The 17,571-nt window shown below is 47.7% G+C and overlaps 1 protein-coding gene across 1 annotated transcript in view; it reads right to left on the bottom strand.

Annotated features, from left to right (window-relative positions):
- CAND1 (cullin associated and neddylation dissociated 1) overlaps positions 1-16,529 on the bottom strand; it is a 32,508-nt gene extending 15,979 nt beyond the window's left edge. The window contains exons 1-2 of the mRNA XM_040409551.1: positions 16,162-16,529; positions 2,337-2,480 (exon numbers count right to left, since the gene is read on the bottom strand). Of these exons, the coding sequence (XP_040265485.1) occupies positions 2,337-2,480; positions 16,162-16,229 (212 nt within the window). The 5' untranslated portion in view covers positions 16,230-16,529. The remainder of the gene's footprint in view (positions 1-2,336; positions 2,481-16,161) is intronic.
- Between the last annotated feature and the right edge of the window lie 1,042 nt (positions 16,530-17,571).

Raw genomic sequence — 17,571 nt, 5'->3', positions numbered from 1 at the left:
AGTACTGTCTCCTGAGCAATATTCGGCTGAGGGGTCAGATGAGTGTTGCTTTGACCTCTACATTAACCTATGCAATGTATATAATCTTCTACTGGACGCTTTAAAAAGTGCATGTATATTACCATCTACTGATATGCTTAAAGAGGACCGGTCACCTCTCCTGACATGTCTGTTTTAATAGCTTCATGCATTCCTCATGTAATAACAGTTCTGGAGCCTCCGTTTTTATGTCTCTATGTTGTGCCGTTCCTTTATTATTTGCACTATAAGTTATGAATGAATTGCCAGCAGTCTGCAGTAAGGGTACAGAGGGGAGGTAACCAATCAGTGCTGCCATTTTCAGACTGTGCAGGCACACCCCTCATACTGGTTACCTCCCCTCCGTACCCTTACTGCAGACTGCTGGCAATTCATTCATAACTTCTAGTAGAAATAATAAAAGGAATGGAACACACAGACATAAGAACAGATGCTCCAGAATTGTTATTACATAAGAAATGCATGAAGCTATTAAACAGGCATGTCAGGAGAGGTGACAGGTGCTCTTTAAGGCGCACTTTGGGTGCAGAACGGGTGCGGACCCATTCATTTTCAATGCAATGAGGATAAAAAAGATGCAGACAGCACACAGTGTGCTGTCAGCATCCGCATTTTCGGTCCGTGGCCCCGAACTTCCGGTCCACGGCTCCACAAAAAAAAAAAAAAAAAATAGAACATGTCCCATTCTTGTCTGCAGCATTTCTATTTTTTGTAGCCTGTATGCAGATCCATTCACTTCTATGGGTCTGCATACAAAAAACAGAATATAATGTGTGCATTCTGTTTCCGTATGTCCGTTCCGCAAAAAAAAAAAAAAAAAAAAAACAGAACATGTTCTAGTATAGTCCGCATTACAGACAAGGAGAGGACTGTTTTATTAGGGGACGAACGTTCCGTAAAATGCGGAGTGCACACAGCCGGTGTCCATGTTTTGCGGCCGCATGAACCTAAAATGTGAACGGGGTCAAAAGCAGCAGATTCCAACCAATGTGTAGTGCCGATGACAGTGTACTGAGGCTCAGTTCCCAATCAAGTGAATGGGAGCTGGGCTGCAGTACAGAGGCTACTATGCTGCAAACAGAGCCTTCTGCTTCCAGCTAGGGCTGCAGTAAACGATTATTTGATGAAATTGAGTATTCTACCGATTAATCGAGTACTCAAGAAAAATGAATTAATAGACTGTTTTCCTTTATAAAAACTCAGACCCCCTGCCATCAGTCCCCAACACCCTTCGCTCCCCCCTGCGTGATCAGCCCAAGTGCATCAATTCCCCCCAGTGCCATCAGCTCCACTATCCACCAGTGCCATCAGCTAACCCCCCCCACGGCCTTCAGCTCCGTTCCCAGTCCCTCCATGCCATCCACCATGTCCCCCACTCCCCCAGTGCCTCCATGCCATCCACCATGTCCCCCACTCCCCCAGTACCATCAGATCAGCCCCTCCATACCATGTCCCCCACTGCCATCTGCCCCTCCATGCCATCCATGTCCCCCAGCCCCTCCATGCCAGGCACTATGTCCCCCATTCCCTCCATGCCAGGCACGATGTCCCCCATTCCCCCAGCCCCTCCATGCCAGGCACGATGTCCCCCATTCCCCCAGCCCCTCCATGCCAGGCACGATGTCCCCCATTCCCCCAGCCCCTCCATGCCAGCCACGATGTCCCCCATTCCCCCAGCCCCTCCATGCCAGCCACGATGTCCCCCATACCACCAGCCCCTGCATGCCATGCACGATGTCCCCCATTCCCCCAGCCCCTCCATGCCATTTCCATCCATGTACCCCAGGTGCACCCCCCCTCCCACGGCAGATTTGGGCCCCTGCTAACTTATACTTACCTTTCGTGGCAGTGCGCTGACATGGAGTCCGCAAGAGACGGACCGCATCTTCTTCCCACTTCCCGGCATGCACTGGGCAGGACCTGACGTCACACACAGTCAGCCAGCGCGCTGACGATGTGTGCACGTAAGGCCCTGGCGGTGCGGACGGGAGGCCACGGAGCAGTGAGCGAGAGGCTTCTCTTCACTCACGCTCTGTGGTCACGTGAATTAAACGAATCCTCGATGCAGGGAAACTGCATTGAGGATTTTTTTGCATCGATTAAAATCGATGAATCGTTGCAGCCCTACTTCCAGCTCCGCCCAATGTTTCGTTTCCATTGCCAGCTATCGCCAAAAATAGCTGATCAGTAGGGGTACTCTGGACAGGTTATCGATAATAAAAAAGCTGAAATATCCCTTTAATGCACTGGCAAAAACAAGTGGAAGGACAAGATTCACATTACTTGAAGGAGCTTACCATTTCACAGCTAGATTTTGAACTTCACCGTTCTTATCTTCCAAAAGCTTTAAAATCATCTTCACAACTTTCCTCTCACTATCATCGTCCAGTTTAATGGAGTCCTTCTGAAGCTCAGTCATTAAGTCATTAGTTGCCATGAATCTACAAAGAACAAAAAAAGACATATGAACAACTGACTACAAGATAAAGAGTACTTAGCATTGCAAAAAAAAAAAAAAAAAAATTTGCAGTTTGAAAGTCTCCTATAACCGAGCGTTTTCTGTGGACGTTTGCAGGGAAAATAGTGGTAGATAGTGGTATAAGGGGTTTTAACATGACTGGTGCTTCTCAGAGGCATTCACTAAATGCATGCAGTCAGGGAAATCCTACGGAAACCTGTCAGACACTGCAAAACGCAGTATGAAAGGAGCCAGGAATGTGGTGTCCATCATGCATATTTCATCCTTCTTAAAGGGAATGAGTCATCAGAAAATTACCTATTGTTTAAATCAAATTTTTATGTGTAACATTTTTTTAAAAATAATTTTTAGCGATGTTTTAAAGTCTGTCATGTTTTCATAAAAAAATATAAAAAAATATTTTGCACGTTACTGCAGCAGCATTATGCATAAAGCAATCTTTAGTTTCTTCACATAAGGCCTCATGCACACGACCGTATTTTTTTGCGGTCCGCAAAACGGGGTTCCGTTTTCCCGTGATCCGTGACCGTTTTTTCGTCCGTGGGTCTTCCTTGATTTTTGGAGGATCCACGGACATGAAAAAAAAGTCGTTTTGGTGTCCGCCTGGCCGTGCGGAGCCAAACGGATCCGTCCTGAATTACAATGCAAGTCAATGGGGACGGATCCGTTTGACGTTGACACAATATGGTGCCATTTCAAACGGATCCGTCCCCATTGACTTTCAATGTAAAGTCTGGAGTCCCTTTTATACCATCAGATCGGAGTTTTCTCCAATCCGATGGTATATTTTAACTTGAAGCGTCCCCATCACCATGGGAACGCCTCTATGTTAGAATATACTGTCGGATATGAGTTAGATCGTGAAACCTCATTTCCGACAGTATATTCTAACACAGAGGCGTTCCCATGGTGATGGGGACGCTTCTAGTTAGAATATACTACAAACTGTGTACATGACTGCCCCCTGCTGCCTAGCAGCATCCGATCTCTTACAGGGGGCCGTGATCAGCACAATTAACCCCTCAGGTGCCGCACCTGAAGGGGTTAATTGTAATATCATATCCCCCTGTAAGAGATCAGGGCTGCCAGGCAGCAGGGGGCAGACCCTCCCCCCCCTCCCCAGTTTGAATATCATTGGTGGCCAGTGCGCGCCCCCCCCCCCCCTTCCTCCCTCTATTGTAATAATTCGTTGGTGGCACAGTGTGCCCCCCCCTTCCTCCCTCTATTGTAATAATTCGTTGGTGGCACAGTGTGCCCCCCTCTTCCTCCCTCTATTGTAATAATTCGTTGGTGGCACAGTGTGCGCCCCCCCCCCCCCTTCCTCCCTCTATTGTAATAAATCGTTGGTGGCACAGTGTGCCCCCCCCTTCCTCCCTCTATTGTAATAATTCGTTGGTGGCACAGTGTGCGCCCCCCCCCCTTCCTCCCTCTATTGTAATAAATCGTTGGTGGCACAGTGTGCGCCCCCCATTGGCCCCCCCTCCCTCTATAGCATTAACAACATTGGTGGCCAGTGTGCGGCCTCCCATCTCCCCCCCCCCCCCCGATCATTGGTGGCAGCGGGTTACTAGCAATAGTACAATAGTAAAAGATTCATACTTACCTGGGACCTGCGATGTTCGTGTTTCCGGGCGGGAGCTCCTCCTACTAGTAAGTGACAGTTCATTTAGCAATGCGCCGCACAGACCTGTCACTTACCAGTAGGTGGAGCTCCCGGCCGGACACGAACATCGCAGCAGCAGCCAGCAGCAGGTAAGTATGAATCTTCTACTATTGTACTATTGCTAAGTAACCATGGCAACCAGGACTGTAGTAGCGTCCCGGTTGCCATGGTTACCGATCGGAGCCCCAGCGATTAAACTGGGACTCCGATCGGAACTCCGCTGCCACCAATGATGGGGGGGGGGGGGGGGAGATGGGAGGCCGCACACTGGCCACCAATGTTGTTAATGCTATAGAGGGAGGGGGGGCCGATGGGGGGCGCACACTGTGCCACCAACTAATTATTACAATAGAGGGAGGGAGGGGGGGGGGGCGCACACTGTGCCACCAACGAATTATTACAATAGAGGGAGGGGGGGGGGGCGCACTGGCCACCAACGAATTATTACAATAGAGGGAGGGGGGGGGCCGCACTGGCCACCAATGATATTCAAACTGGGGAGGGGGGGAGGGTCTGCCCCCTGCTGCCTGGCAGCCCTGATCTCTTACAGGGGGCCGTGATCAGCACAATTAACCCCTTCAGGTGCGGCACCTGAAGGGGTTAATTGTGCTGATCACGGCCCCCTGTAAGAGATCGGATGCTGCCAGGCAGCAGGGGGCAGTCTTGTACACAGTTTGTAGTGTATTCTAACTAGAAGCGTCCCCATCACCATGGGAACGCTTCTGTGTTAGAATATACTGTCGGTTCTGAGTTTTCACGAAGTGAAAACTCAGCTTTGAAAAAGCTTTTATGCAGACGGATCTTCGGATCCGTCTGTATAAAAACTAACCTACGGCCACGGATGCCAATCTTGTGTGCATCCGTGTTCTTTCACGGACCCATTGACTTGAATGGGTCCGTGAACCGTTGGCCGTGAAAAAAATAGGACAGGTCATATTTTTTTCACGGCCAGGAAACACGGCTCACGGATGCGGCTGCCAAACGGTGCATTTTCCGTTTTTTCCACGGACCCATTGAAAGTCAATGGGTCCGCGAAAAAAAACGGAAAACGGCACAACGGCCACGGATGCACACAACGGTCGTGTGCATGAGGCCTAACACTGTTTTCCCTTAGTTACAGCTGTTTTGACCCTACAATATGAGGATCTTCTGAAGAAGGCTCCTCTGCCAGTTCTCTGATGCCAAAACTGCTTTCCCTCAGTTCCCATACATGCTTGCTTTAGGGTGCAGTCACATGACCGTATAAATGGATCCACACCCATTTCGCAATTTTGTGGAACGGTTGCAAACCCATTCATTTCAATGGGGCCGCAAAAGATGCGGACAGCACACCGTGTGCTGTCCGCATCTGTTGTATCATTCCGCGGCCCCGCAAAATATATGGAGAACGTCCTATTCTTATCCGCGTATAGAATAGGCGTTCTCTATATAGCGCCGGCCATGGCCGGTCCGCAAAATGCGGAACGCACACGGCCGGTATTCATGTTTCACGGATCCACAATTTGTGGACCGCAAAACACTTACGGTCGTGTGAATGCACCCTTAGTCAGCAGCTTCCTGCCAGCCAAATCAGATTGGATTACTAAAAGACACGCCTCCTCACTCTGAAGTCTAATGCAGGCATGCAGTGTGCAGTGTCTTCTGTTTACACTAAAGGAAAGACAGAGAGGCCATAGCTAGCCCCAGTGGAAAGGGACAGCGGATATTAATGAAAGCGGTTTTTATAAAGGTAGAGTCTACAGTCGTGGCCAAAAGTTTTGAGAATGACAAATATTAGTTTTCACAAAGTTTGCTGCTAAACTGCTTTTAGATCTTTGTTTCAGTTGTTTCTGTGATGTAGTGAAATATAATTACACGCACTTCATACGTTTCAAAGGCTTTTATCGACAATTACATGACATTTATGCAAAGACTCAGTATTTGCAGTGTTGGCCCTTCTTTTTCAGGACCTCTGCAATTCGACTGGGCATGCTCTCAATCAACTTCTGGGCGAGTTCGTGACTGATAGCAACCCATTCTTTCATAATCACTTCTTGGAGTTTGTCAGAATTAGTGGGTTTTTGTTTGTCCACCCGCCTCTTGAGGATTGACCACAAGTTCTCAATGGGATTAAGATCTGGGGAGTTTCCAGGCCATGGATCCAAAATGTCAACGTTTTGGTCCCCGAGCCACTTAGTTATCACTTTTGCCTTATGGCACGGTGCTCCATCGTGCTGGAAAATGCATTGTTCTTCACCAAACTGTTGTTGGATTGTTGGAAGAAGTTGCTGTTGGAGGGTGTTTTGGTACCATTCTTTATTCATGGCTGTGTTTTTGGCCAAAATTGTGAGTGAGCCCACTCCCTTGGATGAGAAGCAACCCCACACATGAATGGTCTCAGGATGCTTTACTGTTGGCATGACACAGGACTGATGGTAGCGCTCACCTTTTCTTCTCCGGACAAGCCTTTTTCCAGATGCCCCAAACAATCGGAAAGAGGCTTCATCGGAGAATATGACTTTGCCCCAGTCCTCAGCAGTCCATTCACCATACTTTCTGCAGAAGATCAATCTGTCCCTGATGTTTTTTTTGGAGAGAAGTGGCTTCTTTGCTGCCCTTCTTGACACCAGGCCATCTTCCAAAAGTCTTCGCCTCACTGTGCGTGCAGATGCGCTCACACCTGCCTGCTGCCATTCCTGAGCAAGCTCTGCACTGGTGGCACTCCGATCCCGCAGCTGAATCCTCTTTAGGAGACGATCCTGGCGCTTGCTGGACTTTCTTGGACGCCCTGAAGCCTTCTTAACAAGAATTGAACCTCTTTCCTTGAAGTTCTTCATGATCCTATAAATTGTTGATTGAGATGCAATCCTAGTTAGTAGCCACAATATTCTTGCCTGTGAAGCCATTTTTATGCAACGCAATGATGGCTGCACGCATTTCTTTGCAGGTCACCATGGTTAACAATGGAAGAACAATGATTTCAAACATCACCCTCCTTTTAACATGTCAAGTCTGCCATTTTAACCCAATCAGCCTGACATAATGATCTCCAGCCTTGTGCTCGTCAACATTCTCACCTCAGTTAACAAGACGATTACTGAAATGATCTCAGCAGGTCCTTTAATGACAGCAATGAAATGCAGTGGAAAGGTTTTTTTGGGATTAAGTTAATTTTCATGGCAAAGAAGGACTATGCAATTCATCTGATCACTCTTCATAACATTCTGGAGTATATGCAAATTGCTATTATAAAAACTTAAGCAGCAACTTTTCCATTTTCCAATATTTATGTAATTCTCAAAACTTTCGGCCACGACTGTACATGCCTAGCTCTAATAAACTAGCAAATAAATAAGACAGTTACTTTAATTTTCCATGTCAGTGTTTATATTTAAACAAAAAACAAAATCCTACAGCTGTTGCACTGGCTGCTAAGCCTAATAGGCTCTTTTTCCATTCTGTACAGATCACTTTACTGCAGTTATCTGCTCATCTGTCATTCCAACCCTGCCTGTAATGATATCACCTCTGTGTATAGATAAGACAGGATCCACAATAGGTGGCTGTCAGAGCTTATCTATTCTTTACTTGTACAATGTCCTCTGCACAGGTCACAGAACATGTCTAGAAGACTCTCCCGTAGAAGTCAATAAGGATCCCCTCCTGCCCATTGTGTCTATGGAACAGATGTGGATGTGCGTTATCTAGTTTTCATTGGCAGAAAAAACACTCTTGGTGACATTTCCTTTAATGCCTTTCACTGTATATTTTGTGCTTTTGCTTGATGTAATGTTTTTTCTTTCACCCACACATCCCATAGATCTGTTCTACCTCACCTCTCAGCATTGTTTCAGGAAAACCCCACCAGCTTATTGTGGACGGTATTTCTGCAGGCATGTTTGGAGGACCCAGGAGGTTCTGAAGCTTTACATGGAGAATACAGGAAGGGAATAGGAACGAGAAGCTGCTGGACCGTGCTCTACTTGTGAGTAGGGTTGTTGCGGGTATTGAAATTTCGATACCCAATCGATACTTTTGTCCCGGTATGCGATACCGGGATTTCCATTTTTTCGCTACTGGCCTGCGCTTCTGCGCAGTCTAGTATCTCTGAACATGAGCGCGCTGCTGTCAGCACGCTCATGTTCTCTCGGCAGCAATGGGGAGAGAGGGGCGGAGGAGGGGAGGGCGCACTGCGCCACCAATAATAGGTAGGAGTGGACGACCTTTTTTATGGGTTCGGAATTAGTTAAGTTACCAGGCTACATAGAGCGGCGCCCAGGGATCTCCCTGCACCTACTATTATTCCTGGGCGCCGCTCCTTTCTCCCGCTGTGCCCCAGTTACAGTCTCCTGCTCCATATGCTAATTCCTACTATCGGAGCGATGGGGAGGAGACATCAGCTACTCTCCTGGGCGTTCCTTCTCGGAAACCTCCCCCCCCCCACCAAAACATTAAGTATAAATTACATATAAAATATATAAACAATAAATAAATAAGCATATCACATATCGCCACGGCCGAAAAGTCCAAACTATTAAAATAGAAAAAAAATCTATGCGGTGAATGCCGAAAAAGAAAAACTGCCCCATTCGCCATTTTTTTTAAAATGCGGAATGCACGTGGCTTTTTTGGTTTATTTTTTTTCGCGTGGTATCGAATATCGCAATACTTTTTTATGGTATCGAAATCTAATCAAAAGTTTGGTATCGCAACAACTCTACTTGTGAGTCTGCTGTATTAACTAGGGTAGAGCTCCCCATGCAGTCTCCCAATCCTTTCAGCCCTGAGGAATACAGCAGACAGTTGACTGGTTTGTCAAGCCCTGGTCATCACTTTAGAGCCATATGTCTGCGGTCTGCACCTAGAAAAGCTCCCAGTGTGTATGTCCAGTGTGGCCCATTCAACAAATGTGGACCACTGCCCCTTTGACCTCCATTGGGCTGGTGTACCTTTCTCTAATATATTGCATGAAAACCAGAGTGGACTACACTTTGACATATCCATCCAGCAAACAATAGTGTAAATACCAAGGGATACTTTTTTCAGCATGAAGTCTATGGTCAACGTACACAATGTATGAGTATACAGCAGTATATGTCAGAGCCTTTCATCTGAGCCATACATTTTGTTAGTTTTTTTTTCACACACAATAATGTTCTGTTTGAAAGATCTTCAATCTGGTCCTCTTGCATTTTCTCAGTGCAGCTCCTTCTGGGCAGGGTCTTCAGAAGCACGTGCAGTACCTTTCTGCCGGTCACCACTCACTAGCACCATGTAAATGAACAGGACATCTCCTTGGCATGCACAGTAGGCGGGAGGTGTCCTTTTCTCAGAATGTGGCCAAGCACTGTCTATGTACTCGTTCCACTGATCTGTACATGGAAATACAGAGATTTTGTCCTTTCTTTTACAATAACTGGCCCATGTAAAAATGCCCAATGTCTCCTAAAGAAAACAAGCAAAAGCCTGCTTGTAACTGACTGCAAGCACAGTCTATGGAGACGAATGATTGTACCAATCAATGATCATTCACCCCCCCCATACAGTACAATGACTGCTGCATGTAAATGCACTGATCAAGTGCCCATCAACAAGCTAGGAATAGTTAAAAGCAATCAGTTATCAGCCTGTGTAAGGGGCAGAGACACACTTACTTATGAGGCACAATGACGCAGCAAGTGACTACTTGTTTTACCCCCCCAATGTAGTCCAGGATGATTTAGTGAGAAACATCTTTTGGCTGGGGAGGCCTCTTTGTTAATTATCCTGATGATGTCAGGCCGAATAGCAGCATTAGGAATGTGCATGAACAGTTAATCAGGACGTAATGCCAGCTCTGCTATAGTAAGGTCATTGGCGCAGGCTGCAGAGTCGCTAGGGCTGTGGAGTCAAAGTTCACTCAAGTTTTGGGTGAAGTCAGTAGAAATGTACCAACTCCAGCATTAAAAACAAAATGTGATTAATTAATTTTCATATAAGTTTAGAAATACTAATCAAATATATTTTATGTTCTATCGCTCTAGGGCCCTTATTTATGAAAATCAGTGATAAGCAGGGTGTTCTAGTGGTGACAGATAATCAGTTCTCACGTTTCCTGTCTCTCATACTACAAACAGTGATAAACAGGGAGTTCTAGTGATGGTAGATAATTAGTTCTCACCTCTCCTGCGTTCTCTTCTATCTCTAATATTATAAACATTGATAAGCAGGGTGTTCTAGTGGTGATAGAAAATCAGTTCTCACGTTTCCTGTCTCTCATACTACAAACAGTGATAAACAGGGAGTTCTAGTGATGGTAGATAATTAGTTCTCACCTCTCCTGCGTTCTCTTCTATCTCTAATATTATAAACATTGATAAGCAGGGTGTTCTAGTGGTGATAGAAAATCAGTTCTCACGTTTCCTGTCTCTCATACTACAAACAGTGATAAACAGGGAGTTCTAGTGATGGTAGATAATTAGTTCTCACCTCTCCTGCGTTCTCTTCTATCTCTAATATTATAAACATTGATAAGCAGGGTGTTCTAGTGGTGATAGAAAATCAGTTCTCACGTTTCCTGTCTCTCATACTACAATCAGTGATAAACAGGGAGTTCTAGTGGTGAAAAATCAGTTCTCACCTCTCCTTATAGTATAAACAGTGATAAGGAGGGGGTTCTAGTGGTGACAGAATCAGTTCTCACCTCTCCTGTCCTTCATACTATACACAATGATAAGCAGGGGGTTCTAGTGGCGATAGATAATCAGTTCTCACCTATCCTGTCCTTATATTATAAACAGTGATAAGGAGTGGGTTCTAGTGGTGATAGATAATCAGTTCTCACCTCTCCTATGTTCTCTCTGGTCCCGTATACTATAAACAGCAAAAGCAGAGTGTTCTAGTGGTGATAATCACCTCTACCCACTCCCATGTTCTCTCCTGTCCCTTATACCAGGTAACTCACTGCTGCTCCAAGGCCTTTAGTTACAATGCCTGGTGCTGTGCTGCACATGCTCAGTGGTGAGTTTCTCCTCTAAAGACCAGAGGAGGAAGTTCATTACTGGGCATGCCTCCAGTCATCTCAGATCTGCCAACCAGAAAAGGGAAGACCGAATTAAAGGGGTTGTTAAATAATAAGTAACTTTTCACAGGAGCTTGCAGCCTGCCTCTGCAATGTAAAGAATCATACTTAGCTACTCCTCGCAACTCCGGTCTTGCATGCCGTATCCTGTTTGTCCATCTTATGGTCCGCAGGGGTTCTGTACCTTTTGATTACTGATGATCTATCCTTTGGATAGATCATCAGCATATGATTGGCTGTAGTCTGACACCCGGGGTCTCCCCAATCAGCTGTTTGAGAAGGCAGTGGCGCTCACAGTAGCGCCGCAGTCTTCTCGCTTTTTATTGCAAGCCCAGTAACCTCACAACTATTATGGTTAGCCCTGTTCACTTCAACTGTCTTACCGACTCCACAGCCCTGAGTCTCGCCCCGATTTCTAAGTAGTCCTGGTTAAGAGGAACGGTGCAGCAGGCAAAGAACACATGCAAGAGGGTAAATACAGGAGGACAGCACACCTCGCTGAGCAGTAAGCAATGGAGTGTGCTGCATACATTTACACTATACAGTGCTGGAGAAAATAAGCAGACGAGATGGAAATAGCGCTGAATTCTGCTAGCACTCCCAAAGAGAAAGAATGGAGCGGTAGTGGGCACGAGCAACCTGCCACTCTTCATTATTGGAGGAACAGGCCAACTATTTATTTTTTGGTTTTCCTGCACTTAAATATTTGGCGGTCCTTAAAAAAAAATTTAAAAAAATTTAAATTTTCTAGAGTAATCCCTACCCAGCTCATGACTTCATCCCATTCCTCTAGATTAAATGTTCTCCAGGCTGATACAAAGGTCATCAGTATTTGATCAGCAGGGGACCCCTGCCCATCAACATTCACTCCAATGGGGTTGAGCTGTGCCTAGGTCATGTGACTGGTGAACGTGGCATGACTCGGCCTAGACTAAGCTGCGAGAAGGCCACAGCTCTACTGCAAGCGCAGGTCCCTTCTCAAACAGCTGATCGGCGGGGGTCCCAGGTGTAGGACCCCCAACCGATTCGATACTGACGACCTATCCAGAGAGATGGTAACTCCCAACTGTACCTTTATTGCAGACTGCTGCCAATTCTTTCATAAGAATAACAGTAACGGCACAACACGCTGTCATATGAAATGGTGCTCGGGGGACAAACAGACCTGCCTGGAGAGGTTAGAGGTTCTCTAAAACCCTTTATGTATACAGCTTCCACAGTTTTAAGTGACTAGACCACTCAGTGATACAGTAAGGCTAGTTTCACACTAGCGGCAGGGGAGTCCAGCAGGCTGTTCAGGTGGGTGAACAGCCTGTCGGATCCGTCCTGCCGCTAGTTCACGTGTGCCCCCGGACTGCCGCTTTGTCCCCATTGACTATAATGGAGGCGAGGGCGGAGTTCCGGCGGCAGCGCACGGCGAGAGGTAGCTGGATGCCGTGCGCTGCCGCCGGAACTGCGCCCCCATTATAGTCAATGCGGACGGAGCAGCAGTCAGGGGGCACACGTGAACTAGCGGCAGGACGGATCTGACAGGCTGTTCACCCGCCGGGACAGCCTGCCGAAGTCCCCTGCCGCTAGTGTGAAAGTAGCCTTATCATGGTTTCTAGTATATTCACAACTCTACTGGTTGATGCCAGGCCTCTGTGCTATCCTAAGTGACAGGATGTTTTTCTTCTCCCAGCTTACATTGTGCCTCAGATTTGGCATCCTGCAGGAAAGAATAAAGGTGTGGATGAGACACAAAGCATTACTATCGCTTGCCCAGTGCAACCGAGTGTTTCTTGGGCACAATCTTTTCTTTGCCGATGGCAAGTGTTCCAGTCTTCCTTGGTACCAGCTTCCACATACGGCAGAGCCATGCACACATTGACTCCTTACTGACCGTATTACGCAGGTGGGCTCTAGTACAAGCGGGAACATCCACGGTACGATAACCAATGTAACTTCATACGAATGCGGACTACAAGAAAAAGTAATCCTCATCATTGTATACGGGCACAAGAGCTGTCTGAGAGCAACTGGGCAAAGCTATAGAAAGCCTCACAGCAGGACCAGGGATGAGCGAACTGGTGGTTTCAAGTTCGGCGTACAAGGTTCAGGTTATCTAAGAATTCCATTATGGATTCCATAACTTATGGTCCGTGGTAGTGGAATCCATAACAGAATTCTCATATAACCTGAGCCTTGTACGCCGAACTTGAAACCACCAGTTCGCTCAACACTACCCGTCACCTCCCCTGTCACGTTTGCTTTAGCACCTACTTCCATCCCATATGTAATATCGATTCTACAGCACATTTTCTTATGTCACTTCTAGAAGTTATGAATGAATTGATAGTAGTGTGCAATGAAGGTCCAGATGGGTGCTACCAGTCAGGGGCAGAGGACTGAATTTTTAAGCGTCTTTCAAAAACAGTTGTGTGAAAAGGGCTACAAAGAGAACTTCCACATGGATTTCTCAGCGTTTCACGACCAAATCCACGTAAATTCATTGCAGATTTTGATGCAAAAAGTGAGATCTGCAATAAAAATCCACGCAGAAGAAAATCACAAAGTATACGTGAGATTTGTCAAATCATTCACTTTGCTGGTACTGTATTATGCTGTGTTTTTCCGCACAAAAATCAAGGAAAAAACGCATGTAAGGCTACTTTCACACTCGCGTTTGGTGCAGATCCGTTCAGATAATACGACCGTCTGCATCTGTTCAGAACGGATCCGTTTGTATCATCTGTAACATAGCCAAGACGGATCCGTTTGTATCATCTGTAACATAGCCAAGACGGATCCATCTTGAACACCATTGAAAGTCAATGGAGGACGGATCTGTTTTCTATTGTGCCAGATTGTGTCATAGAAAACGGACCCGTCCCCATTGACTTACATTGTGTGCCAGGACGGATCCGTTTGGCTCAGTTTCATCAGACGGACACCGAAACACTGCAAGCAGCGTTTTGGTGTCCACCTCCAAAGCGGAATGGAGACTGAACGGAGGCAAACTGATTTATTCTGAGCGGATCCTTTTCCATTCAGAATGCATTAAGGGCAAAAACTGATCAATTTTGGACCGCTTGTGAGAGCCCTGAACGGATCTCTCTAACGGAAAGCCGGTGTGAAAGTAGCCTAATCTGCAATGTGTGCATGGAGCCTAACCCAGACACAAGGAGTCCACAAAATCCAAAGCTAATGATTTTGCACGGTCTTCACATTCTGGAGCTCAGATAATCTGAGTGTCAGCATCAGGCCAAGTTGGTAGTGAGGCTTTAGAAACCCCATTCACATCGGGTAAATGGCCAATTTGATGGCACGCAGCAAAAACTGCAAATTCTGTAGATTTTGCCGTCATGAGGAAATGGGTGAAATCTGCATCATTATCCATTTTATTACATCCTATGGGGCCCAGGACACTGGTCACAGCCAGGATCGCAGTGTAGCGGTGATCCCATAGAAATGTATGAATAGGATTTCTTGTGACTCGCACTGCAATCCTATCCATTTCTACGGGATCGCCGCTACACCGTGATCACTGTCGCCATACCTTAAGGGTCCAACAGGCTTGGTCCCAATCTGTCAGCTCCTCCCAGATCCAGTGACTCTCATGCTCAGATTTAATGAGGACGCCGAGGGCGAGTCAATGGCTGGACAGATAAAAGCCGGCAGTGGACGCGAGATATCTGGAGATTCCCCAATAACAGAGGAATTTTAGCTGAGCTGATCCTTTGTTACTACTAGAGATAAGCAGCGCCAGATGAGCCACTTATCCCCATAATGAAATACACCAGCATGGACTGGCTAAGGCCCCTTTCACACTAGCGTTTTCGTTTTCCGGTATTGAGTTCCGTCATAGGGGCTCAATACCGTAAAAAAACGCTTCCGTTTTGTCCCCATTCATTGTCAATAGGGACAAAACTGAACAGAACTGAATGCTCCAAAATAAATTCTGTTCCGTTTAGTTGTGTTCCAATATCGGAGAGCAAACCGCAACATGTTGTAGTTTGCTTTCCATCCTGGGATGCGGAGCGAGACGGATCCATCACGACCCCCAATGCAAGTCAATGGGGACGGATCCGTTTTCTCTGACATAATAGAAAACAGATCCGTCCCCCATTGACTTTCAATGGAGTTCATGGCGGATGCGTCTTGGCAATGTTGAAGATTAGGGTACTTTCACACTTGCGGCAGATGATTCCAGCAGGCAGTTCCATTGCAGGAACCGGCAATCCGGACGCAAACGTCTCCCCAGGTGTCATCTGGAAAAATGGATCCGGTATTTATTTATTTTCACAGATTTAAACGTCTGCGCATGCGCGGAATAGAAGAACGGAATTTTAATGCCGGATCCGGCAAGTGCTAAGGATTTTTGGCCGCAGCATGCTGCGGTATTTTCTCCAGCCAAATACCGTAAGAGGGACTGAACTGATGCATCCTGAACGGATTGCTCTCCATTCAGAATGCATTAGGATAAAACTGATCCGTTCTTTTCCGGTATTGAGCCCCTAGGACGGAACTCAGTGGCGGAAAATAAAACCGCCAGTGTGAAAGTACCCTTAACCAACCGGATCCATTCATAACGGATGCAGATGGTTGTATTATCAGTAACGGAAGCGTTTTTTGCTGAACCCTGCCGGATCCAGTAAAAACGCTAGTGTGAAAGCAGCTTTACTGAAGCGTTTTTTGCTGAACGCTGGTGTGAAGAGCGAGGGGGTCAGTGATGTGTGCGGTCCCCCACATGAGACCTATGGCATCAGGCACTGCTGACAGAAGCGGATCTCCGGCCCCTCCACACCGAGCACACGCTTCCAGAGCCGCGGCCTAGTGTGAGCGCCTGGCAGTGAGTGACAGGCCGCACCCCCCTGCTCAGCCCCCGGCGCCGCTTCTCCCCCGGACGCGCCTCCTCGCCGGCCCTGCAGGTGACAGCACTCCGCTCCGTGCAGCGCTCACCTGAAGTCCTTGTCGCTGGACGTCATTTTCTCCAGCAGGTTGGAGATGTGGTACGAGGCGCTCGCCATGTTGCCGCTGCAGTTGATAACGTTGGTGAAGTCTCCCCTGCCGGGGCCCCGTGTTAGGAATTCCCCCCCGGTCCAGCCTCAGACAAGGCTCGTCGCAGCGGCAGCAGTCGAGAAAAGGGACGGGCGCGTCCACGATGCTGTATTCGCAGGCCGCCTGCCCCGTGTGCGTGAGCGTCCCCGGCTGTCTCCGCCCAGATCCGAGGCCACAAAGCCTGTACCCAGCCGGCTGATAACAGCGAGGCCTCCAGGGAGGGAGGAAAGAGCACGCACGAACCTCCAGTCTCACTCCAGCCCCGAAGCTGAGGCGGAGCGCGCCGGGAAGGGGCGGGGCCTACATGGCAGAAACACTCGTTAGGCGAGGAGAAGTTTTCGGCCTCGGGCCAGTCTGGGTGTGTATCTGACGCTCGGATTGGCTGAGTGACCTGTCAGTCTACATGATTGACAGCCTGTCCTGAAATTCCTTTATGAGTGGGTAAAAAATGGTCTGTCCTCTGGAGTCAGTGAATGGAGTGGGTGGCAGGTGGTCTGTCGTCTGGAGTCAGTACATGGAGTGGGTGACAGGTGGTCTGTCCTCTGGAGTCAGTGAATGAAGTGGGTGAAAGGTGGTCTGTCCTCTGGTGTCAGTAAATGGAGTGGGTGAAAGGTGGTCTGTCCTCTGGAGTCAGTAAATGTAGTGGGTGACAGGTGGTCTGTCCTGGAGTCAGTAAATGGAGTGGGTGAAAGGTGGTCTGTCCTCTGGAGTCAGTGAATGGAGTGGGTGAAAGTTGGTCTGTCCTCTGGTGTCAGTGAATAGAGTGGGTGACAGGTGGTCTGTCCTGGAGTCAGTGAATGGAGTGGGTGACAGGTGGTCTGTCCTCTGGAGTCAGTAAATGGAGTGGGTGAAAGGTGGTCTGTCCTCTGGAGTCAGTGAATGGAGTGGGTGAAAAGTGGTCTGTCCTCTGGAGTCAGTGAATGGAGTGGGAGAAAGGTGGTCTGTCCTCTGGTGTCAGTGAATGGAGTGGGTGACAGGTGGTCTGTCCTGGAGTCAGTACATGGAGTGGGTGACAGGTGGTCTGTCCTCTGGAGTCAGTAAATGGAGTGGGTGAAAGGTGGTCTGTCCTCTGGAGTCAGTGAATGGAGTGGGAGAAAGGTAGTCTGTCCTCTGGAGTCAGTAAATGGAGTGGGTGACAGGTGGTCTGTCCTCTGGAGTCAGTACATGGAGTGGGAGAAAGGTAGTCTGTCCTCTGGTGTCAGTACATGGAGTGGGTGACAGGTGGTCTGTCCTCTGGAGTCAGTACATGGAGTGGGTGAAAGGTGGTCTGTCCTCTGGAGTCAGTGAATGGAGTGGGAGAAAGGTAGTCTG

Source organism: Bufo bufo, chromosome 1, assembly GCF_905171765.1.
Source record: "Bufo bufo chromosome 1, aBufBuf1.1, whole genome shotgun sequence".
Taxonomy (NCBI): Eukaryota; Metazoa; Chordata; class Amphibia; order Anura; family Bufonidae; genus Bufo; species Bufo bufo.
This window is presented reverse-complemented; position numbering and strand designations above follow the sequence as displayed.